This window comes from Mycothermus thermophilus (assembly GCF_041956435.1).
Source record: "Mycothermus thermophilus strain CBS 625.91 unplaced genomic scaffold VTJ04scaffold_5, whole genome shotgun sequence".
In the NCBI taxonomy this organism is placed as follows: Eukaryota; Fungi; Ascomycota; class Sordariomycetes; order Sordariales; family Chaetomiaceae; genus Mycothermus; species Mycothermus thermophilus.
In genome coordinates this window covers 1,391,359-1,413,906 of record NW_027191431.1, presented here as the reverse complement: position 1 = coordinate 1,413,906, position 22,548 = coordinate 1,391,359, and the positions used below count along the sequence as shown (strand labels likewise).

At 56.2% G+C, this 22,548-nt stretch overlaps 8 protein-coding genes across 8 annotated transcripts; 2 read left to right on the top strand and 6 right to left on the bottom strand.

Annotated features, from left to right (window-relative positions):
- Positions 1–3,706: 3,706 nt before the first annotated feature.
- VTJ04DRAFT_7556 (uncharacterized protein) lies at positions 3,707–6,180 on the bottom strand (the record flags this gene model as incomplete). Its single annotated transcript, XM_069365896.1, has 3 exons — positions 3,707–5,544; positions 5,602–6,060; positions 6,141–6,180. 3 exons carry the CDS (start codon positions 6,178–6,180, stop codon positions 3,707–3,709), a joined length of 2,337 nt encoding a protein of 778 aa, XP_069216885.1.
- A 773-nt stretch (positions 6,181–6,953) lies between these two features.
- Positions 6,954–8,984, top strand: VTJ04DRAFT_7555 (uncharacterized protein; the record flags this gene model as incomplete). The annotated part of the gene is made up of 2 exons (XM_069365895.1): positions 6,954–7,178; positions 7,239–8,984. The coding sequence occupies 2 exons, from the start codon at positions 6,954–6,956 to the stop codon at positions 8,982–8,984; spliced, it is 1,971 nt and encodes a 656-aa protein (XP_069216884.1).
- Positions 8,985–9,269: 285 nt separating this feature from the next.
- Positions 9,270–10,925, bottom strand: VTJ04DRAFT_7554 (uncharacterized protein; the record flags this gene model as incomplete). The annotated part of the gene is made up of 1 exon (XM_069365894.1): positions 9,270–10,925. One exon carries the CDS (start codon positions 10,923–10,925, stop codon positions 9,270–9,272), a length of 1,656 nt encoding a protein of 551 aa, XP_069216883.1.
- Positions 10,926–12,438: 1,513 nt separating this feature from the next.
- Positions 12,439–14,767, top strand: VTJ04DRAFT_7553 (uncharacterized protein; the record flags this gene model as incomplete). Its single annotated transcript, XM_069365893.1, has 4 exons — positions 12,439–12,457; positions 12,514–12,550; positions 12,615–12,896; positions 12,970–14,767. 4 exons carry the CDS (start codon positions 12,439–12,441, stop codon positions 14,765–14,767), a joined length of 2,136 nt encoding a protein of 711 aa, XP_069216882.1.
- A 594-nt stretch (positions 14,768–15,361) lies between these two features.
- Positions 15,362–17,159, bottom strand: VTJ04DRAFT_7552 (uncharacterized protein; the record flags this gene model as incomplete). The annotated part of the gene is made up of 3 exons (XM_069365892.1): positions 15,362–15,708; positions 15,942–17,014; positions 17,086–17,159. The coding sequence occupies 3 exons, from the start codon at positions 17,157–17,159 to the stop codon at positions 15,362–15,364; spliced, it is 1,494 nt and encodes a 497-aa protein (XP_069216881.1).
- Positions 17,160–18,060: 901 nt separating this feature from the next.
- VTJ04DRAFT_7551 (uncharacterized protein) lies at positions 18,061–19,203 on the bottom strand (the record flags this gene model as incomplete). Its single annotated transcript, XM_069365891.1, has 1 exon — positions 18,061–19,203. The coding sequence occupies one exon, from the start codon at positions 19,201–19,203 to the stop codon at positions 18,061–18,063; it is 1,143 nt and encodes a 380-aa protein (XP_069216880.1).
- A 396-nt stretch (positions 19,204–19,599) lies between these two features.
- Positions 19,600–20,955, bottom strand: VTJ04DRAFT_7550 (uncharacterized protein; the record flags this gene model as incomplete). Its single annotated transcript, XM_069365890.1, has 1 exon — positions 19,600–20,955. One exon carries the CDS (start codon positions 20,953–20,955, stop codon positions 19,600–19,602), a length of 1,356 nt encoding a protein of 451 aa, XP_069216879.1.
- Positions 20,956–21,638: 683 nt separating this feature from the next.
- Positions 21,639–22,103, bottom strand: VTJ04DRAFT_7549 (uncharacterized protein; the record flags this gene model as incomplete). Its single annotated transcript, XM_069365888.1, has 1 exon — positions 21,639–22,103. One exon carries the CDS (start codon positions 22,101–22,103, stop codon positions 21,639–21,641), a length of 465 nt encoding a protein of 154 aa, XP_069216878.1.
- Positions 22,104–22,548: the final 445 nt, after the last annotated feature.

The following is a 22,548-nucleotide window of genomic DNA, read 5'->3' as shown; positions in this document are numbered from 1 at the left end:
TGCAGGTGGCCGGGGGGGTGCCCTCTCCGCGCCCTTGGGACCCGGGCAGGGTGCGCGCGCCGCACCAATCAAGCCACACGTCACATCACTGTGGCCTTCTTGGCCGTTGATGGGGTTACAACGTTGACCAGGGAGCATCGCCAGAACCACCCTTCTCACCATACGAAGGACTGAGTACTCAGACCAGTGCCCCCAGATGAACATGTCATCGCCGTTCCATCCACCCCGACACACTACTAATACACCGGCAGCAAAGAATAAGACGCTAGGCCAATAGTCAGGAACTCAAGTAGGTAGGATGAACCCCAAGATCGGGTCTGGGGGGTTGCAGCACACCAAAGCTATCCAACTATATCCAAGGCTGACGGCATGCAGCCACGGATCGAGGCGATTGACAGGTTGGATCCGGATCGCCGATTTGGTCCGCGTCATAACTAGTGTAACTGGTCCTGCCTTGCCTTGCCCTGCCCTGCCCTGCAGCCCGGTTCCGGGACCGGCTCCAAGGCATACCATACTGTGTTTACTCTTCACAATGGACTTTTGATCCCGATCCGACATATCGCTGGGCCCCTTGCTGGTGTGGTTTCGCGGACGAGGGCCATGGTAATCTGCTCAAAAGCTGCGTCTCAAGGGTTGAAGCGGTTGCTTCTCCGTCTCAGGTGCTGCATGGCGCGGACTCTATGCCATTCTTGGGTGTGCTTCCATGGCCATTACCGGACTTTCACCCTTTCGCCCTTGAGGACTCTACGAGGCCTATGTTTCTCTAGAGACTGGACGAGCAAGTCGGATATCATACGCTCTACGGCTATACCTGCGAGCCATTGACAAGAATTTTAGATACACCGGCACAAAAACCCAAACTACCTACCAGTGAAGACTCACCAGAGCCTGGGAAAAGGAGTCCACTTGTGAATAGGTAATGATGTTCCCGAGTATAACTGACGCTGAGAATGTGTAACCCTGTCAGACATCCACCAAGTTTGCCAATACAATAACACATGGAACGCCTCTCTAGGCCACGCGGCAGATCGACAGAACGTTCTCTTGATCCTGACAGCCAGCCGGCTGCGAGGGTTCGGATAAGGAAACCCAAGCATGCGGACTGGGAGGGTAGAGTCCAATGTTGGAAGAGAACGGAACAAAAGGCGGGTCGGTTAACGTGCAGCCTTCAGCACATGGCAGCCATCACAGTCCTTGCAGTACAGCACAGAGGAACCATGCCAGGTGAACGGAAGTCAGCTGTCAGATGCAGATGCAGTGGACCATCCCTTCTCGTCAACCTTGACCGGTCGTTGGCTGGCTGACTGACTGGTCACAACTCGACCACTCACCGAACCTTACCCTGCTGGTCTGGAAGCAACAGGTGTGTGTGTGTGTGTGTGAGAGAGAGAGAGAGAGAGGGAGAGAGAAAGCGTCGGGACAGAATGCGAAGCGCGGAACTACCTCCGCGCTGGCGCCGGTTGCCGGCCGGTTGCCGCTGTCAAATCCTCCCCCTCCCCTCTTCTCCCGCCCTGGCGGGTCGGCCACACCATGCCCAAGCATCCTGCCTCCCTTCCAGGTCTTCCCTCCCCCCGCATGGAGGTTTGTCTCTAGCGCTCCCCCCTCCCCTCCCCTTCTTCCGCCCTCTCCCTGCTTGGGTCGTTGCGGATCAGCATCTTGGCCCCCTCCCCCCCCTCTCGCTTCCAGGTTCGGCCCAGCCTATCGGATTCCTGGTGGACAGCCAGCCGACTGGCTGGGATTCGTGGACGAAATATTTGTTGGTTGGTTGCTTGGGAGATGGAGGGAGGAGAAGGAAGTTGGGGTCCCCCAATCACGCAGCCAACACCATCATCATCATGATCATCATCACCTGTGTGTGGACGGATGGAGCAGGAGCAGCACCACCACTACAGTAGGCGCAGTAATGACCCGCCAACTTGCAGAAGTGGGCGTCTGCAAGAGGGACCTGGTTATGCCATGGAGGAGATTGGCACAACCACCTACGTATTTACCTCCTCCACCGGCGTTGTCCTTCTTGTCCACACTGAATTCTGATAGGTGAGAAATACGTACATACGTAGTTTGTGACCCTCAAGCTGCTGCCATTGGGCGGGTGGGCCACTCCAGATGCACATTTGAGGTTATGGGATGTGTTCTGCCCCGTCGTGTCATCCTTGGATTTCAATACACTTGTGGGTGGGATGGCATAGACTTTACATCAGGTACTTACAATACTTCAAAACCCTCAAGTCTCGGTGGGGCCCAAGAGATCCGACTTCACAATATGGTTGTAGGGTGGCACTGGAAACCGACGACCTTTCTTCTTTCGTGGGATGAACACAGTAATGGGGGGGAGGTGGGGGAGTTCTGGTGAAGTCTGTATGTCCTTGGTAGGGATGTTCGGGTTGCGGACTGTTGTTGGCCATGTCCAGACTAAGTGTACATTCTCCGAGAGGCATGGCGCTGCTCGATACCATGGCTCCGGGATGCGTGACAGCAAGGCATAAATCCAATAAATCCAACCTTGCCAGTGTCGTCATGCAGCAGTTATTTTAACTCGGGATTATCCGAGTTGAAAGACTCACCACCAAACCATTGATGCAGAGGAGGCAACGGATCGATCACAAAGCATTCGAGAAAGCAGAACAATTAGGGATACTTGCTACAGTTCCTACACAGCAGTTTGTGGATGCCAGAAAAGCAAGTCGAGCCTCCCCGCATGACCAACAGAGAAGACAACCGGCCAAAGTGTGGGCAAGTGGGCATGGACGCATCAGAAGAAAAAAGGTGACACACCGAGAACACCATACCTGCGTGGATACACCGTATGAGAGAGGTCGGAAAGAGGTGGAAGAACAAACCCTGACAATACCTATGCTAGAATGCAAACCCACCAGGAGAAAACCCACAGTGAAAGAAAAGAAGAAAAAGAAAACAAAAAAACCAACAAGTAAAAAGCAACAACAACCACCCGATTCATCATCCATCATCAATTCCGCCCACCAAAGACAGAAGAGATCATCAATAAAGAAGGTAGTTTTTCCCCATCACCCCGCCAAAGAAAACGCCTCGACTCCTCAGGTCCTCCCTGCCTGACCTGTTATCCATCTTTCCAACCACTCCCCCCGCCCAATTCTGTATGTGGTCATAGACAAAGGAATGGAAAAAAAACCTCTTCTCTCTTTGCATCTCGCTTTCTCTCGGGTGGTGTTTTCGACAGAGAAAAGAAAGAAGTGGGGAGTTGTTGTTTGTTGTTGGCCGAGGTGAGGATGAGGATGAGAAACCGACGTCCCTGAGTGTCGAGTGTCGATGCTGGTAGGGCTTATGGATGGTAAGCCGATGAGAAGGTGTTGTCGACGATGACAAAGGTGTTTCCTCGCCGGAGCCCATCACCTCATGCGTGGCCTCGGTCGACTGACCCTCCCCGTCTGCTGCGCTGGCCAACAATGTTGATCGAAAAGGAAACGCAAACCAGAACCAGAAGCCCCATACACCGAACAAGATGTTGAAAAAAAACAAAAACCCTCGACAAAGGAAAAGTGGTGTAATCCAGAAAAACGAATGGCGCCCCAAACAATGCATCCGAATGGGTATCGAGTCAGAGTCGTAGTCATAACAAGTGTTGTGTGTGTCGTCGCCTCCCCCTGCCCAAATTTCCCAGGGAAACAGGGAGATAGAGAAGGTATTGGTTTCCGTCGTTTTGCAGATTTTCTCAGCCAAACGCCTACTAAGCGCTCCTCTCCACCCCCCTGAGTCCACCAACCAACCCCATACCGCCGCCTACCTGCTTCTTCTTCACCAAGAAGGGGCTCGGCATGTCGTCCTTCTCCGGGTCCCAAACCGCCACGTCCCCGGCGCTCGAAATATACCCCCTGTTGGCCGCTGCCGCATGTTCCCGGAACGCGCGCACGGGACTAGTGTTGCCGGCAGCGATCTGGTGGTGCATGTGCGAGGGCAGGTCGCTCATGTAGACGGCGCTGAGCGGACGACCGCCATTGATGTTGTTAATGTTGGCGGCACGTTCCTGTTGCAGCTCGACGAGGGTACGGCCGCGGATGTTGTTCTTTCCCAGCTTCGCGGCGGTTGCTGATGAAGGGGCCGATGATTGCTGAGAGGAGTCATGTTGCGGGGTATCGTTGGAGTCCTTCTTGGACGGCTTCCGGCTCAGCGACGGCTGTTGGGCAGAGGCGGCGTCACCGTTGCTCTTCAAGTTGACCGTTGATGGCATCTTGGTGATCATCCGTCGGGTCGGGCTGTTGCTGCGCTCTCCAAGGGTAGCGGTGCTGGGCTTGTTCCGGAGGGCCGCGCCCTGCAGGTCGGGCGTGGAAGCGGCCACGCCGATCGTCTTGCCTTGCTGCTGCAGAGCCTGCGATTGCTTAGATTGCAGGCGGTGGGTGACCGGCATGGACTTTTGGGCGTGGAGCTGAGGCCGGCCCTTGGCGAGGAAGGGATTCTTGCGCGATGACTTGATCATGCGAGTCGGAGACGGGCAGCCGGCGGGGATGTCGTCATCGTCGCTATCCAGCTCGAAGTCCTTCTCAGGATCCCAGCAGCGAGCCTCCTGATTACCATTGCCAGCGAAAATATTGCCCTGGTGGAAGACGGGAGGCTTCGCCGTGGGGTTGCGGCGTGGTGATAGCGACAGGGACTGGATGGTCATGGGAGATGGAGACGCCATCTCGACGTCCATGGGTGTGCCGGCCGGCATCACGGCAAACATGGTCTGCGCGCGGTGGAAAGGAGTGCGGGCGCTCTTTTTGAGCGGGTGCATCGAGGCGTCGGGTGAGTCGACAGAAAGTTCCGTCATGTCGGTCACAGATGTCAGCTCGCCGACAGACGAGTTAGGGAAGTCGGACTTGCTGGTCGTGGCCGAAGAGGATAGCTCGATGCGTGATGCCTCCTCCTCCTCGCGCCGGCGCTGAAGTTCTGCCTCTACCCTCAGCTGCACCTCCTGTTCGAACTTCTTCCGTAACTGCTCGATTTCTAACGCAACGAGACGGTCGATCTCCAGGCGGGCCTTGACCTCCCACTCCCTGCGCAGCTGCGCATCGATCTCCTGGCGCATTGCTTGCCGCTCAGCCTCGAGGGCCGCGGCTTTCTGCTCCAGCTCGCGCATCTTTTTGTTGAGCGCCTCCTCCTTCTTCTTGAGAGACTTGTTGAAGTCTTGGATTTCCCTCTCCTTGCGCATCAAGCGCACGACAGGGAGGTTAAGAAGCATGGCGGTGTCGGGCCGCTTGTCCGGATTGACGCGAAGACAGTCCTTGATGATAGCAAAGAGTTCCGCCGAATAAATCGGGGGAAGCGGCGCGATCTTGCCCTCCTTGATCTTCTGAACGAGTTGATAATGGGACTTGGCGTTGAAAGGCGGCTCGCGCGTGCAGAGTTCGTAGATGATGCAGCCCAATGACCAGATGTCCGACTTGAGGGTGTACTTCTCCGCAGCGCAAATCTCGGGTGACATGTAGAAGGGAGTGCCGACGTATGTCGAGGCGAAGTCATGAGATTGCATGACCTTGGAGAGGCCGAAGTCGCCGAGCTTGACCGAATTGTCCTCGCCGAGAAACACTACAGCGGTTTGTTAGCCGGTCAATGAAAAGACAAACCCGACGACAAATCGCTTACCGTTCTCAGGCTTCAGGTCGCGGTGCAGGATAGTCATGCCACCCGGAGGGGGCTTCGGCTTCGCGGTAGACCCATGTCCCAGCACCGAGTTACCAACCTCCGGGGGGTCGACTCCGTAGTGGCATCGATACAGGGCGGTAACGAGTTGGGCAAAGATGCTCCAGACAAACGACTCTTCGGCGTACTGGTTCTTCTCCTGCAGGTTCCGGATGACGCGTCCCAGATCTCCATTGCCACAATACTCCATGTACAGGTGGAGGTCCTGGGTGGCCTTCAGATGTTCGCGGTGATAGTACCCGACGATATTGGGATGCCGGAGGGTGGACAGAATCTGGAATTCGGCATGGAGCTGTTCGCGCTCTTTCTGGGACATTTTGAGGTAGCTGATTTCCTTCCGGCAGAGAATCATGCCGTCGGCCTTGCGGCGGACTTTGCGGATGACGCCAAAGGAGCCATGGCCTGGGAAGATGGTCAGCACCTGGTCAGCCGGCGGGCCATTGACGACTCGGACACGATGGTTCTGGGCGATAATTGCATACCGATCTTTTCTAGCACTTCGTACTTGTCGCTTTCTGACATGGTGATGGTGATGTCGAAGCAGGATTAGAGGGATAGGGGATCAATAGGAAACGGCAAGCTCCATAAGCAATAACGTGAGTTAGGGCCAACTTCGGAAAGATCCCAAGGAGAGAGAGTCGGTGAGGCTGGCGATGTTTGTAGGAGAGTGCTGCTGCTCAGGTTAGTAGTAATCAGGACATAAACCGCCTGGGTGTTTGAAAATTGCAAATCGAGCGGGAGGAGTTAAGAAAGGGAGGATTGACAAAAAGAAGGGCGGCGTGCAGGTTGCAGGTGAGTGTGTCTGTTGCATGTCCTGTTTCGAGATCGAATGTTCTCCTTGCTTGCATGGCAGAATCCGGTTCGTCCGTCAACAAACCGCTCGCTGCCTAGGCAACCGACCCGATTCGGACAAGCCGCCCCACATCCAGATCCCCGGAATGGAATTCTTAGGAGCGGCATGTTCCGTTTCTGGAGACCCAAAAACTGGTCCGAGCTTCGGAGCTGCCCCACACTGGCATGGGCGGCTGGCAGGCATTGCGTCGAGAGTGAGGACAGATGACGCCAGCCGAAACCGAACGACAGCGCCGTGAGGACGACGATTGGCACTGTGCATCTAGTCTCTGTCCTCACTCAACGCCACTTCTCCTGTTCAAGACGACATCTCATCCAGCATCAATATATAGACCTGTCACTCTTATATTTCGGTTTTGGAGCATCTGTGTTGCAGTTCCCGTTTCTACGTGTTCTTGCTTACCCGTTTTAATATTCTTGCTGTTTTTTGTCAACAATCAAACATGGTTTCTTCACGCTCTCGTTCCACGCGGTCCAAGCCCAACGACGAGAACCAACATGTCCGTACTGTGGCACTTCGGAACGAAAACCCCCTGGACACATCTCCTGAGTTCACCGAGTTCTTGGAAGCATGTCGCCGCGGTGACCTTGCCCGTTGCCAGGAACTGATCTCGGCTGGAGTCAACATCAACGCCAGAGACCGCTTCGATTATACCCCGCTTATTGTGGTGAGTAGTTGAATCTCTGGCAGCCAAACTCCGAAGACAGAGAGATTGACACAACGACAGGCAAGTTTATGCGGCCATTTTGAACTGGTGCAGCTTCTCCTTGACTCAGGGGCGTTGGCTGATCCCGACTCATATGAACGGGAGCGTGCCGTCTATAACGCCCTGAACGACAAGATCCGGAACCTCTTGTTGTCGTACGACTACACCAAGGTCGAGGATCCCTTGCAGCCATGGTCTTCTCACATCAACTCCCTCCTGGTCCGCGACCAACCGCCCACTTCGGACTTCACCATGTCCGCCCTGGCTGAGGATTTCCACGTGCACAAGTTCCTGCTATCAGCCCGGTCGCCATATTTCAGGCGGAAGCTTGCAGCCGCCCCGGAGACGGCAGCGTGGAACCTCTCACCCGACATTCCCTTTGAGTCCTTCCGCATCGTGCTACGTTACCTGTATCTTGGCGATCTGGCTCGCGACCTTTTGCGACCGGGCATTTCCATGACCGAGGAGGATCTCTTCCGGGGAATCGAAGAGCTGAGCAACCAGTTTGAGCTGGATCGATTGTGGGAGGCCGCACACTCAATCCATGACCGCAAACTGGCCCGCCAGCGTCAGCAGGAGGAAGTCCAGCGTGCTCAACGAGAAGTTGAAGCCTTCTTCCAGGAAACAGTGCTCGATCAGCGGATCTGTGTTGAGACGGACAAGGTTTCCGAGGTGAAATGGCCGCGCCACAACCCCTTCTTTGCCGATGTCCTTCTCAGGGCCGACGAGGAAGAAGATGACACCCCTGCGTCGACCCAACCAAACGGCAACCCCGGCCGCAACGGTGGCGGGCGCAGTGTATTGTTCCCCGCTCACAAGCTCTTCCTGATCCGCAGCCCATATTTTGAGACCATGTTCTCATCTGACTTCCTCGAGTCGCACAACTCCGAGCACCTGCACATCATCAAAATGGATTGTACCCCTCCAGTGCTGCAGCTGGTGCTTCGCTTTCTCTACACAGAGAAGGCAGATTGCCCCCTCGAGCACGCTCTCGATGTGCTCTACACGGCTGACATGCTGTTGCTTGACAAGCTCAAGACAAAAGCCGCCGTGGCCATCTCGACATTGGGCAGTGGTACCAACAACGCTCTCGTCGATCGCACCCGCCGTACACCGCACACTGGGAGGAAGAAGAAGAAGCATGTTCCATCACCATCATCGTCTGAATCAGCATCAACATCATCATCGTCATCAATGCCTTCATCCTCATCATCACCACCACCCCTGACGGAAACGTCACAAGATGAAGACGAAGACGAAGAACCCGAAGTCGAACCAATCAACGTCTACGACGTGATCCACGCAGCCTGGGACCTCAAGGTGCAGCGCCTCGAAGAGTTCGCGGCTCGGTACCTCGCCAGCCGGCTCGAGGACTACATTGACGAGGACGAGTTCGCCGAGCTGATTCTAGAAAGCGCGTCGCGCCTCAAGGAGCGCCACGAGACCGACACAATCGAGCTGCTCGACGATATACGCTACTTCCTCGGCGAGAGGTTCAAGTATCGGTTTGAAGGGAGTGGAATCAACGATTTGTTGCGCCCCGGAGAAGCTGCAGGAGGGGAAGAGGGGAGTGGGGGTGGTGCAGCTCCTGCTGCTGTGGCGGCGGCGGCGGAGAATGGGACTACCGGCAAGGGCGAGGGTGAGGTTGGGTTTAGGACCCTCGATGGGCAGATTGTGGAGGATGAATTCAAGTCGGATGCGGTGAATTATCTTGTTTTGATGAACAAGATCGACCGCCTGCTGGAGAAGTTGAAGTTGGATGCATGACCAACACTTTGGAGGCAGAACTCATATATGTCACTAGATCGGATGGTTGCATTTCCTTCAACGGCTGCATTCAGTACACAACATCGCATTCAAATTTGGCAATTGTAACATTTCAATTTTAAGCATTTGCTTTGAGTTCATTGAAGAAATGGATGCATCTGTAACCAGCAAAACCTCAAGTCCGAACATGAGCTTTGTCCACAACAAGCCACTGCCCAAACACCGTTTTGTAAGTTCAGTCGGCGCCAGTCTTCACCGTCTCTGCTTATCTCACCACTCCCACACCTACGCCGGCTCGACCACAATCTGCTGTCCACGGACAAGAAATCCCCCACCGCTCGCCTTCTCCTTCACAAACCCAATCTCCTCCAACGGCAACCTCTCCGTCTCCTTCTCCCCCTCGCCAAGGAGGAACCTCCGATGCCACGGCCCAACAAACAACCCCTCGGGATCCGCCTCCTCCCTCACACGCTTGAAAGCCCTCCAATCCTCCCCATACCACGCCTCAAATTCCTCGGGCTTCACCTCAAACGCCTTGGCCCAGTGCGGCTTCCCGCCTAGATCCCGCATGAGCCACTCAAATGCCTGATAGTACCGCTCCGTCGCCTCGCGCGAGGGGTCTTTGTAGTACGGCCGGTACATGGTCGCGTTGAGATACAGTGCGGGCCCGTCGCGCGGGGTCGGGTCGAGGAATGGCCTGTTGCCTTTCTCGGCACTGGTGTGCACCGTGGCGTTGCTCACCCGCACCTCGACGGGGGAGTGCACCCACAACCCCTCGGCGCTGAAGGGGATGCGGTGGTCGACGTAGCCCGGGTCGCCGGGCTTGAGGCGGTGCAGCCAGGCGGCGAGGCGCGTGAGGGCTTCCGGGCCACGGTGGAGCGGGATGGCCCATTCGTTGACGAACTGGCTGTAGAGGCAGTTGAGGAGGAAGGCCTGGTGGGATTCGGCGCAGCCGCTGACGCGGGTGGATTCGCCGTTGCGGAAGCCGTAGTTGATGCCGAAGATGAGCCATTCGATCCACGGGGTGATGCGCGGGATGTAGCGGGCGAGGGCGAGGAGGTTGTGGTAGATGATGTAGCCGAGTCGGGTGTCGAGGAAGGCGGGCCGGCGAGGGGAGGAGTGGTGTGCGTGACCGGCGAGGATCTGGGAACGGGGGACCTTGTCGGACGTCCACACCACGGCACGGCGCATGTAGGGGAACCACCAGACGCGGACAAACTCGGATTGTTTCCAGAGAGGGCCGTCCCAGGTAGTCAGGAGGCGGGCATCAGAATCGATAGTCTGGGACCAGGCTAGGGAGAAGGCGGGGACGGCGCGCAGAGTGACCTCGGCGATGATGCCAAGGGCGCCGAGGGATAGGAGAGCGGCGCGGAACAGGTCGGGCCGCTCATCGGCAGAGCAGGTGTATGTTTTGCCGTCGGCGAGGGTGATTTTTATTGAGACAATGGACTCACTAACGAGGCCGTGCTGCAGACTGCTGCCATGGGTGCCAGTCGAGATGGCACCAGCGATGCTCTGCTCGTTGATGCTGCCGAGACTGGGCATGGCCAGACCGGCGGTGTCCAAGGCAGCGCTCAGCTGGTACAGGCGAATACCGGCCTCAACGGTGCATAGACCGGTTTCCGGGTCTACGGAGAGAACCTTGGCGAACCTGTCTAAGTTGAGCATCCATGACGAGGTACAGGTCAGGTCGGAGGGCGAGTGCCCTGACCCGACAGTCACAAGACGGCGGCGACAGCGACGGGCCAGGGTCACGGCCTTCTCGATCTCGGGCAGCGACTCGGGCTGGATGAGGAGCTCGGGGAGGGAGCTGAAGGTGCGCGCCCAAGTGCGGTGGGTGTAGCCGGCGCGGGCACGGAAGGGGATGCCATCGGCAGCATGAGCGGTGATGGTGGCGCGGACGTCGGCCGGGAAGGCCGATGGAAGCTCTGTCTCGGCCATAGCTGAGTTCAAGATATTCCGGGTTCAGATGGTTCTTCCTGAAGACATGAGGCGAGATTGGAGCGTCCGAGTTAAGTCAGATGGTTAACTGGGACTCAACCGCAGCAGCAGCGTGACTGAATCGTGCGGCAGGCAATTGAACAACAACAGATACTCGAGATCTCACATGGGTCTGGCGGCGTGACAATTGGGTCTTCCTGAGCCCGAAATTAGGTCCGTGAGGGCATGTTCTTCCCAGTGCCTGACGTTAAAGTTCATGCAGGGCAGGCCGTTCTGGTCGTGGTGGGGTCTGTGTGTGACGTTAATGGCGGGGCATCTTGAAGATTGCGCTCGAGAGATGATTGGCTGATCACCCCTGTCTGTGACCCCGCCACCCCGCCATTGCCCCCCGGTGTTTGGCTCTGTTGTCTCCGAGCCCCGGTGTCTCTTCAACGACAAGCATCACGTCATCTGGTCAAAAGATGCCGAGTACACTTTGTTGAGCTCAGGGTCGCGGAACACTGTGTAGGTACCGTATTTGTCCATGGTTGTCTTTTCTTACGCAGCGTGGGCTCATTGGTTGAAGTTGCCAATGAAACGGTCAGTACTGTATGATAAGTCAACTTGGAGTGTTTACTTCCCCTGAGACGGTGGACAAGGGAGCAAGCTGTGAGTCAATAACTTCCAGGATTCGTAGCCCAGCTAGGTTAGGCATTGGTTTTCTACATTACCCATATGCGCTACAACAGCTTGGGGTTTTGCGTGTGCAGGATAGTCAAAGTTGGGAAGTGGACTGGATGCAAGCCCCGGATAGAAGAATGGCCGGACGTTCCTGTTGCGTTTATTCAGAGACGACTTGACCCTAAGGTCGCGTGGAACCTATGGATTGTACGAAGCAACTAAATTGAGTCGATGAACAGGAAGCAGGACTTGGTATCTTGTGAGGTACCTATCATACAATTGAAATTAGGTCAAGTTGCAGCATAGCCTCCGGGCGCTTCCTCGAAAGCCATCCCATCCGCTTCTCTATCGTGCCACAGGGTGATCTCGTTCCCCTATTGAGAGTTCAGTTCAGGGGCTTGCTCCCAATTGTTGCTATTGTTGTTTGGATTCATCTGTAGTGCAAGTCCTCGGATCGTACCTTCCTGATTTGCGCATTGTAGCCTAAGAAGTCCAAACCTCCCGACCTTCTCCCGACCTTCTCCCGACCACTCGTGTCAAAGACCGGCCAAATGTTTTCTCAACCTCACTCTTCTTCCCTCTTCTTTTCTTCCCACTTTGTGTAAGGACCCGACTGACCGTCGACAACCCCGCCACCGACCGACTTTTCCATCCAAACCACATCCAACTTTCGACAACCCACCAACTTTACCACTTTCACCCCAGAGACCACAACGCACTCATCCTCACTCCCCTTATTCTTCGTCTTCTCATTTCCAACTCACTCTTCTCATCCCAATCTTACCCCTATTCCTTCGAGACAGATACACCCACATTTATCCGCAGGGTTGGGCACTCTCCCCTCATATCCGCCATGTTTTACAGTCACGAAAGTGAGTGAGCCAGCTCCACGCAAGAGTTGAAGAGCAGTACTGACACTGGTGTCCAGTTCTCACCAGCCAGGCCTATGGCGTGGCTACCGTCTGGTGGGACACACTTTGTGTTGTGAAAGACAATCCTTCAGCACGCCACTGACACACCTCCGTTTAGGCTCGTCTCGACCATCGGTCTCAGATCGTCCACCAAGAAAATCTCAAGAAAGGCAATCCAGGAAGTCAATGTTCAAAAAGCGTGCGAGACCATCTTGCAGCCCGGGGCACCCATTGCCCTCCGGCTGCAGGGGAGCCTGCTGTACGGCCTCTCGAGAGTCTACTCGCAGCAGTGTCACTACGTACTTATCGACGCTGAGAAGGTTCAAGCTCACATGCGAGCCTTCTACAGTGCCTTGGGTGGCAGTGACAACGCTCTCGATCCCCAGGCAGGCAAGGCAAAGTAAGTTGCTTCTCGATCCTGATTCCTAATTCCCATGCCTTTGTTGTCAAGAATCGGTGGTTGACGAAATCAGGCGCCAGGACATCATGCTTGAAGACGACCCAGCGTTTGACCTCAACCCAAATCTTCCTACATTCCACTTTGACGACGATGGTAACTTCGTGGTCCCAGCACATTTCAGCCAGTCCTCCCGCAAGACTTCCTCCCAGCTCTCTCCTCTGCAGCCGGACCAGTCCGTCACAAGTTCCAATCGATCAATCATCGGAGCCTTCGACCTGTCGCAGTCGCCGTTCGGCGGAAGAGACTCAAATTTCGGAGACGCTTTCGGAACTGGCGCCATGACTCCCCCCAAGGACGACAACGATTTCCTCCAGCTCGAGGGAGATGATGAGAGGGAGTTACAGGCATTCGACGACTGGGGAATTGAGATCGATGCCGATGGAAACGTTATTCCTGCGGCGGAAGAACCTCAGCTGCCACAGCATCCAGAGTTCGAGGAGCCTGAGATTGCCAATACTTTCAACGACGACGGACCCATCAACTTCGATGCAGACGGCGACGTGTTCATGCATGGTGCCCTTCCTCCCGGTGCTTTCCACTCCGATCCACCTCTGCCTTTCGCGAATGACCATGTCCAGCACATGGCAGGCTATGACGACGAACATCTCGAGAATCCCGAGGAACAACAAATGGTCGATCCAGTTGAAGACAACTCCGTTCAGGCTCCTGTGCGCGCTCAGCGCAAGCGTCGCCGGGCCGTCCTCGCACCCGATGAACATACCAAGGTTCCCAGGCATGAAGTGAAGTCCTGGTCTACCAACTACCTGGCCAATGCTGAGAAGGCGACGCGTCCTCGCCATGGTACCACTATCACCGAGGCGCGCAAGAACGCTTTCAACCTCGTTTTCGGATGCGGCATTGCCGGCGTCGGACTTCCCACTGGCCTTCCCGGCCTCCCTCACCCTCTGGCACCTGACTTTGCCGGTCATGGCCTGCAGGCCCGCCTACTCGGAATCTTCATCACGGTTCCCGCTGACCGGGCTGTTGAAACCTCGCGCGGGCGCCGCCGCACTGCCCTCGAGGCCCTCGAACTCGAAGAGGAGGAAGCTGAACGCCGCGTCCGCCGCCGCCTGAACAACGACGAAGCCTCTGAGGCCGCTCAGCACGCCCAGCAACCCAACCTTCCGGAGCATGAAGATGACGTCGAAGTCGGCCGCCGCGCCGGATCCGCCTTGCCAGATCTCCCTTCCGACGTGCCCTGGAACCGCCAATCCTCTCAGATCCCCAGCTCCTCCATCAAGGCCGCCGGCAGCAAGCCTCCGAGTCGGCACGTCAGCGCGAGCCCGCTGCACGGCCGCGGCAGCCTGAACATCCCGGGCCCAGAGATCGAGCGATTCAGCGATAACCAGCCCTTCCTTGGTTCGGACGGTTTCGGTCCGCTCCCCGGTTCCGGAGATGCCGGCAACGACAGCATCGGCAGTAAGGACTCCTTCCTCCTCCCCGGCACCGGCCTAGGCGGCGACACCCAGTCCACCTCGCAGCTGATGCGAGCCGCCCTCGACCGCGAGGGCCACAACTTTGCCGACTACGTGGCGACCGTTGCGCTGGAGAAGGGCTACGACAACCTCCCAAACCAGGAAACTTCTCAATCCGCCTCCGGCACCGATATCGGCGCTGGCGAACAAGCCCAGCAGCTACGCTGGGTGAACTTCGACGCGCTCTTTGAGCCCGAGGACCAGACGCGCGCCGTCGTCGCGCAGGCGTTTTACCACGTCCTCTCGCTCGCGACCAAGAACGTGCTGCGCGTCAGGCAGGACGGACAGGGTACCATGAAGCCTTTCGGCACGATCCGTCTGGGCGTGGAGGTTTAGGTCAAACTTCAATTTGAACTGTCACTCTCGTCCTAGTACCCTACTTACATCCTCTGCCCCGGGAGACAGCGGGAGCGTCAGAACAAGGACAGCAGAAATGGGCGACCTTCCAGATGGGTATAGATATGGCAAGAGGAGGAGGGTGTCATCGTTGGAGAGGCAATGGATGTACGGCGGTCATTTATTGACTTTTTGCAATCTGGATCCGGATGGGTGGCAAACAAGGCCTGCATGAAGCCGTTGCTTCTCGACACTCGAACATTGCTTGGCACAAAGATGGAGTTTGGTTGTGGAGTGTTTGCTTTTCTCAAGTCTCAAGGACCTTGATTTCGGAGGGTGTCGGTCTGGGAAAGAAGGAGAGGATTGGGTCTCTGCATCAAGGCAATATTCAAGGATGTCAGTGGGACAGAGATCAAGGCGTCATGAATGGGGGCATACAACGGAAGTGGACATAAGAGTCTCACAATGAAATGAAAATACAGTCGCAGTCAAACGACCTAACCTTTTGCTCATCAAACGATCGTCATATTATTGCTATCCTAGTGTGTACCAACGGCATAGCGCCGGACTTCAAAACTACTGTCGTCATTCACATCACGCATCATAAGCATCATCATCATCGTCCGCAACACCCTCTCTGTCAGCAAAGACGAGATATTCCTCATCGACAGCTTCGTCACCAAGGATCTGCTTCCAAGCATCACGAACAGGGGCCAGAATGGTGTCGCTGAACGCCAGGGATGGAGACGGGACGGGGAAGGTCAACACCGGTCCTTCAACGATCAAGCCAGAACAACTGGAACCAACGGCCTGTTCATACTCGAGTTTCGTCAGGATGGACACCGGCTTCGAGGGACTCGCAGCGCCGAGGAAGGAATCCAAAGCCTGGTTCAACAAGGCTTGGGCATTGGGTGTAGAGGTGGTCGTCAAGTATACAACACCTGTTTTGTTCTGTGTTAGCACAGACTGTGCAACGCCGAACGGGGGAATAAGAACGCGTGTTTGAAGGGTAGGAGCGTCAGACTGTCAGAGGTATGGTTACGTCAAAGCCGTAGCTCAGACAATGTAGATAAGTATTCGTTTGTAGATCATCATATGCTCCGAGGGTGGTGGAAAACCGCAACTTAAAAAAAAAAAAAAAAAANAAAAAAAAAAAAACAAGAAGCAAACTTACTTTGACCAACTGGACATTCCCCGGTATCGCTGGAGTGAACAGACAGATAAACCGGGTACTCTGACACCTCTCCAGCAGAGGTTGCGAGAGTGCCTGCCGAGAAGGCGACGATGGCGACAGCAGGCCTAGGCGCCCCTTCGACGGTGGGTTCGAATAACGACTCAAAAGACGAGCCCGTTACCGCAACTAGCCTTCGAATGCCCGCCTTGTCACTGGCGGCATTGCTGGAGCGAACGAGCTGGCGAGTCCTGATGACATCGCCGCTCGTGAGCTCGAGTTTGATGCCGTCTTCAGTGTTTTCCATGTTCCGGATACCGGTTCCTAGCATATAGACGCCGCCGCCCACAGCACAGGCACGGCACGAGACCTGTGCGATCTCGGAAAGACCACCCCACTTGGGGTAAAGGGCGGCAAAGCCTGGGCCGTAGACACCCATGGACGTGATATGGCGACGGATAACAGCCAGCCCGTCCTTGGTTGCGATCTTGGGATCCAGCGAGAGGGTGAGAGTGGTTATGTATGCCTGCAGCTCATCATCCATCTTGAACTCTTGGCGCAAGAGGTCGGTAAGCGGCGCATCGGCATGGGGTTGCCAGGTCTCCAACTGCGGCGAGTTCTCGTAATCCAGGACAAATTTGAGAAACTTCATGAGCAGTCGCTTGCTCTTGGCTGAGATGGCCGTCGTAGAGAAGACATCCTCACGGGTGGAAGGGATTCGGATGAGCTCGGCTTGCTGGGCTGAATCGGAGTTGGGCTTGAAGATGTAGAATGATCCAACTGCCAGGAACTCTACCTGGCGGTAGGCGCGGGACGAGACCAGCTGCGACAGCAGAGCTGAGCGCGCATGGATCACCTGGGGCGCAAGGGCCAAATAGTACAGGCGAGATGCCTTTAAGCCGCTAGAACCCTCGGGCCGGGAGATAGATGCAGACTTGAACAGGCCATCATCGCTGCCGGCCTCAATCCTCGAGGCCCAAGATTCGGCATCCTCCAGTCCAAGAGCCGCCTCGGCGCCTCCGTAGAAGTCGTTGGAATCTACGTGAAGGATTTTCTTGCCGGAGCGGGAGAGGGCTCTTTAGTGCGGAAAGGAGCTAAGTCAGTCAGAAGGGCAACGTGATGACGGTCGGTGAGGGGGAAAACTAACAAGGCAAGCAATGATTGCTGCAGACCAGTGCCGCTGATGACGACATCCCAGTGGATGTCGCTCAGAGACTCCATTTCTACATGGAGAATGAGGGGCTCCTGCGGTGAGCGCGGGAGACCGATGCGTAATGAAGGTGTTGAGAGGGGATTGAAAGTTGAGGGAGAGAATTGAAAAGTGAAAGGCCGCAAAATTTTGGGAGCAGTTGAAGTCGCGTTCGCTGGAGCCTGGGTGGGGCAGGTTTGTGTGGATCCAGGGTCGTGCACGGACCATCTGCTCGAGGGCCTCAAAAATCTCCCTCGGCGTTGAGCTGCTTGTCGAAATTTCTCTTGAAAAACACAACCTCGCTCAACAACCCAAGCAATTGCTGCTTCGCACCAAGGCATTGCAAGTGGTTAGGGACCTTTCATTAGGATCTTGGACGTTGAGCGACAGATCAAATCTGTCTTCCCGTATCTACCGCTTTGGAATTCACGTGTAAAAGCGGTTCGAAGGGTTCGATACATTTTTTCTCCACAAGTGCGCCGCATGCGACACCCTTGATGGGCTGTCCATCGCATGGCCTTCCAGACAGGAGATGCTTCTATATACCTGATTTGATGCATGGCTGGCTTGGGATAGATATCATAGGACATACTTATCATCCTGGGGACATCTCTTACAGTGTTGTTCTTGAACCCTGATTGTTTTGCATGTTTGGCAAATGCCCTTTCCAATGCCAAAGAACACTCCAGGACTCCGTTCCCTGAAGGTGTCTTTGACATACTTGCTAAAGAGTCAGAAGGTCTGTCAGAGCATTACTCCGGACAGACGTCATTGTAACCCGAGTCCGAACCCGTCAGTCGCGCTTCTGCCACTCCTTCAATGGCTGAACTTGAAAGGCTATTCAGACCGGGACCTTGTTATCCTACAACTTTGTGGTGCTTCGCCTTGGGTAGATGCCCCCAACTTCGTGATGGCCCAGTCAAATCTCATGCCTCAAGCTCCCAACGCCTCCTTGACCTCCTTCCACCTCTTCTCGGCCACACCCACAAACCCACGCATCAACTCCCGCCCGATGACCGTTCCGCCATGTTTCTCAATAGCCTTGATCCGCGTCTCCCCACCACTGCAGTCCACCACCACCGTAACCACCTCTCGGCAGAGCGCCTCCTCCGACCTGTCCGGGTCCATGAGCAGCCAATGCCTGCCGTCGGCGGCATCCGTACCTGACTCACTGAGCTCCTTCTCCAGAAACACTGCCGCTGTACTCGCCACTGGCAGACCGCGGATGTTAAGCCGCCGCTTCTCCACCGCCGAGCACACTATGATTTCTCGGTCTGGATCCCATCGGGCGACGGGCAATTGCGTGTCCCGAAGAGCGGCCACCACGGCTGCCCAGGCGACGTCGAATGGGTTCCCGTCAAACGACACAAACAACAAGTCGATGTAGAGAACCCAATACGCCACCACTCGTTCCGGTTCTTCTTCTAACTCCCCTTCTTGACTTTCCTCTGTCATTTCTACATCACCACCACCATTACCTTCTCCTCCTCCTCCTTTCCCAGGTTTGTACCACACCCGCAAATCCTCCACATCCACCATCTTTGTCGCGTGCAGCAGCGAGTAGACCCTGGTGGAGAGCGTCTGCGCGAGCGTGGTTGGCGGCACGCCAGGAAGGAACTGAGGCGCGGAGCCGGTCGCGAGCTCGATATTCGGCACGAGCAGGTCGTAGTCTTTGAGCTCCCCACGACCGATCACCGCCGCGCTGGACGCGGCGTCGGGAATGGGTGGCCGGTCGTCGACGTCATCGCCGTCGCCGCTCGTAGTCGTGGTTGTGGTGGACGATCTCGGCGGCAAGGGTCGAAACTGCGGGATCCGATCCACCGGCAACAGCTCGCCGCGCACGCCGCAGACGACAGTGGTGTCGCCGGCACGGACGAGGGCGCTGCCATGGGTGTGGGAGAGGGAGGAGGGGTTTGCGCGCAGCGGGCGGGTTTCGGCGGGCGTGCGGCCGTTGGTGCGAAGTGGTTTCGCGCCGGGTTCGCTTGGTCGTAGAGTGCGCAGGAGGAAGGGGTGTGGGGTGAGTTTGGCGAAGATGGGCGCGGGGAGGGAGACGGTTGGAGGGTTTGGGCCGGACATTTTCGTAGCGGTAGGTGTATTAGCACCGGGTGGTTGGGGATTCTAGATGGTTGCCCTGTATTATTTTCATGGCCCGCTTGTCGGCGGAAACCGAGTGCCGTGGTGGCGAGGAGAGGTTGAGGTTGTGTGTCGGACGCTGGGGTCTGCAAGGTTGGAGATGCAGTTGATTTTTCTTCAGCCTTGCAGATCGCTGAGGTTGCTCTGCGTCGGCGGCCAATCGGGTTCTTTAGCGGGGAAGGCGCGCTGGAACGTGGACGCTGACCCAGGACAATTGCCTGGAAGCCCCTTGTTGGTTGAAGCGCCTTCCGGGCTCCCAGGTCATCAACCTGGAAGTTCATCAAGCCGATGTTGGTGCATTTATCATTTTTCCCCTTCTCTCTTTTTTCTATGGTTCACCTAATTAATAGGTGCTATTTCATTTTTTCCACTTGTAATCGAACCATTCCCCTGTGTTCGTTGCCAGAAAGCAAGCATGACATGGGCAATGTCTACAGCGCGCGTCATGACCACCTCGTGGCCAGCGTCCAGAATCACCGCCTCAAAGCCGTCTTCACCCAGCACCGCTGTGGTATCATGGATCAGCTCCTCTTTAATCACCACCGGGTCTGAGGCTCCCAGGACCATGAGGATCTTCCCTCCCCTCAGTCCCGGGACCGTCTGTGCCGCCTGTGCCCTGCCCAATTGCGCTCTCCTCTCAGCCAAGAGCTGACCCAGCGTGAGCCAGTCCTCTATCTGCTCATAAATAGGAGCATGCCGGATGCTGCTCACAAACGCTGATATAAACCCTGGGTGATGCTTCATCTGCCAGTCCATGACCGATGATACCGTGTACTCGGGCCGTCTTGCCAGGAGGACCGCATTATCAAACTCATCCCCGCCACTCACGCTGGCATTCTTGTGCCACTTCCCCTTATCTTGTGTGCCACCGTTCCCAACCACCTCAGCTGCCATCGTCGTCTCCGTCCTCTCACCCTTCTTCTCCCCGTCCCTGGGCATAAGCCTACTTTTCACCAGCCAGTGCACAATCCTATCCGGCACCCACCCACTCTCATACAACACCCTGCTCCTCCACCCGACATGCTCCCTCCTCACCAGCCCCCCGCCCGCGATCACCACCACCGACCTGACCATCCGAGGAAAATACCTCGCAAACCCCACCGCCAACCCGCCTCCCAACGAGTACCCAACCAAATGAAACCCGTCATCCCCCGTCCACGCCAACTCGCTCGACGCCAGCACCATCAGCACCTGCGCCGTGTACAACCGCAGGTCATAATCCAGCTCTGTCGGCGCGTCTGAATACCCCCTCCCGAACAAGTCGAACAGCATCACCCGGCAGCCGCGCGCCACCAAGGCCTCTGCCAGGGAAGCCAGGGAGACGCATGGCGTGCTGATGCCGTGTAGGAGAAGGACTTTGGGCCCGGAGACGGGGCCAAATTCGAAGACGTGGATGCGGCCATACGGGGTGGGAACGGTGCGCGCTCCGGGGAGGATGTTGGGCGGGTAGGGGAGCTGGGAGATTTCCGAGGGTGTGAGGTGCGGGAGGTGGGTTGTGAGTGGGGAGGGGATTGGCGTCCCTTTCTTATTGTTCTTCGTCTTGGTCTTCGGAGCGTTGTTGGCAGTGATGTCGCTCAGGAGAAGCGCGGCTGATATGCTGAGGGTCGCCGCGCCCAGGACAAGACACCAGGTGAGTGTTGCCGGTCCCGGTAGGCCCGGGGCTTGCGGCCGGAGAGTGAGAGCCCAAGCTGACATGCAGGCGGTGAGGACGAAGTCGGTATGGTAAGTGCTTCAAGAGCTCGTAGGTTCCCTAGGCAAGGTGCCTAGGTAAGTATGAGAGTTGAGTGAGTAAACCAGTAGTCAACATCACCGAGTTCCTGGACTGGGGAGGCGCGAATTCCCTCCGGTCCAGATCCGGGTTTTAGTGCCTGACTGTGGGGCCCACTTCGGGTATCTCGGCGGTCAAAGCCGAGCCGGGACTATGGGGACTCCGAGTCTGATCCGGAGATTGATTCAGTAGGTAGCCGGGAGTCTGTGTTGGGAACTCCTCCATTTAGCCGTCTCATAAAATCAGTGAATCACGATAATCTTAAATGTTGGGGTTTGTGACGTGGCCTTCTGGTCCGAACAGCAAAATGCTCACCAGCACCTCCTCCCCAGGTGAAAGGCAAGCAACCGGCGGCGGAAATCGGTGATCTTGCAATGAATCCGATTGATCCATCTACTCCATCACATACTCTGAACTGCCTTACCATGACTGCTGGAGTCCAACCGTTCAGTCACCTGCTCCCCTTCCATACCAAACCCACAATGTGTACAAACTCCATCACCACCATCAGGTGTATGACCAACCACCACTAACAAGCAACTGTCTTTCCCAACCAACGATTCCAACATCCTCCTCCAGCGTGATAGACCTATTTGTCGTCAAACAACCCTCATTTCTCCCTCCGAGACAGCCCCCGCTTAAGCCTCTTGAGTTGCCGCCGAACAATTCCCCCTCCCTCCGGATCGCTGCTGCTGTCCTGAGCATACTCCTCGTCTTCCTCGCCCGACGACAACTCGACAGAGAACAAGGGCCGTCCGGCGCCGTTCATGTGGCTATCTCTGTCCTTGACGAGCTTCCGTGGCGGCGGGCGGTCGCCCGAAGAGGGCCGACTCTCAGCCAGACTTCTCCAAGGCCGGCTGTTGTGGGTGTTGTAGGGATTGGAACCCGTTTCTGGGGTCTCTTCTTCGTCTTGGCCGAGGTTGTTTGGCGAAAGAGTCAGGTTGTCTTGCGTTTGTTTACAGTTGTGGTTGTGGTCTGCTAGAGGGGAGGCGGGGCTGAGGAGGGATGAATACCCGGACGGATCCACCTGGGGTTTGGCCGGCGAAAACCGACGACTGCGAAAGATTCTGGACATGGCTCACTCGTCGGCAACGATCAAGTACAAAAAGTATGGAGTTTGAAGTTTTGATGGGGGTTTGGAGGTTTTTAGAGCGGGGAGCCTGCTGCTCACTTGAGCCCCCTTGAAGAACAGAGGCGGTGGCGTGAGGGTTAGGGTGTAAGCTTTGGGTAGGATGTCTTTGTTTGGCCCAGGAGACCCGTTTTCAGTCGGCTGACACCGCCATCGGGCAATCTGGAAAACCAATGAAATCTTGTAAGCGCGAGGCTTTGGAGAGCGCTAAATCTTGTGGTTTTCGACGATTGGCGACATTTCGCAAAAGGGGCCTCTGTGGTCCCTTGCCTTCGGACCGTTTGCTGCCAGGACGCGGAGCAGAAGCTCCAATGAGCCAACGAAATAGAAGCTGGCTCCTTCAAACGCGACTTTCAGGGAATTCCAGTTCCTCAAAGGCATGGGACCGTCC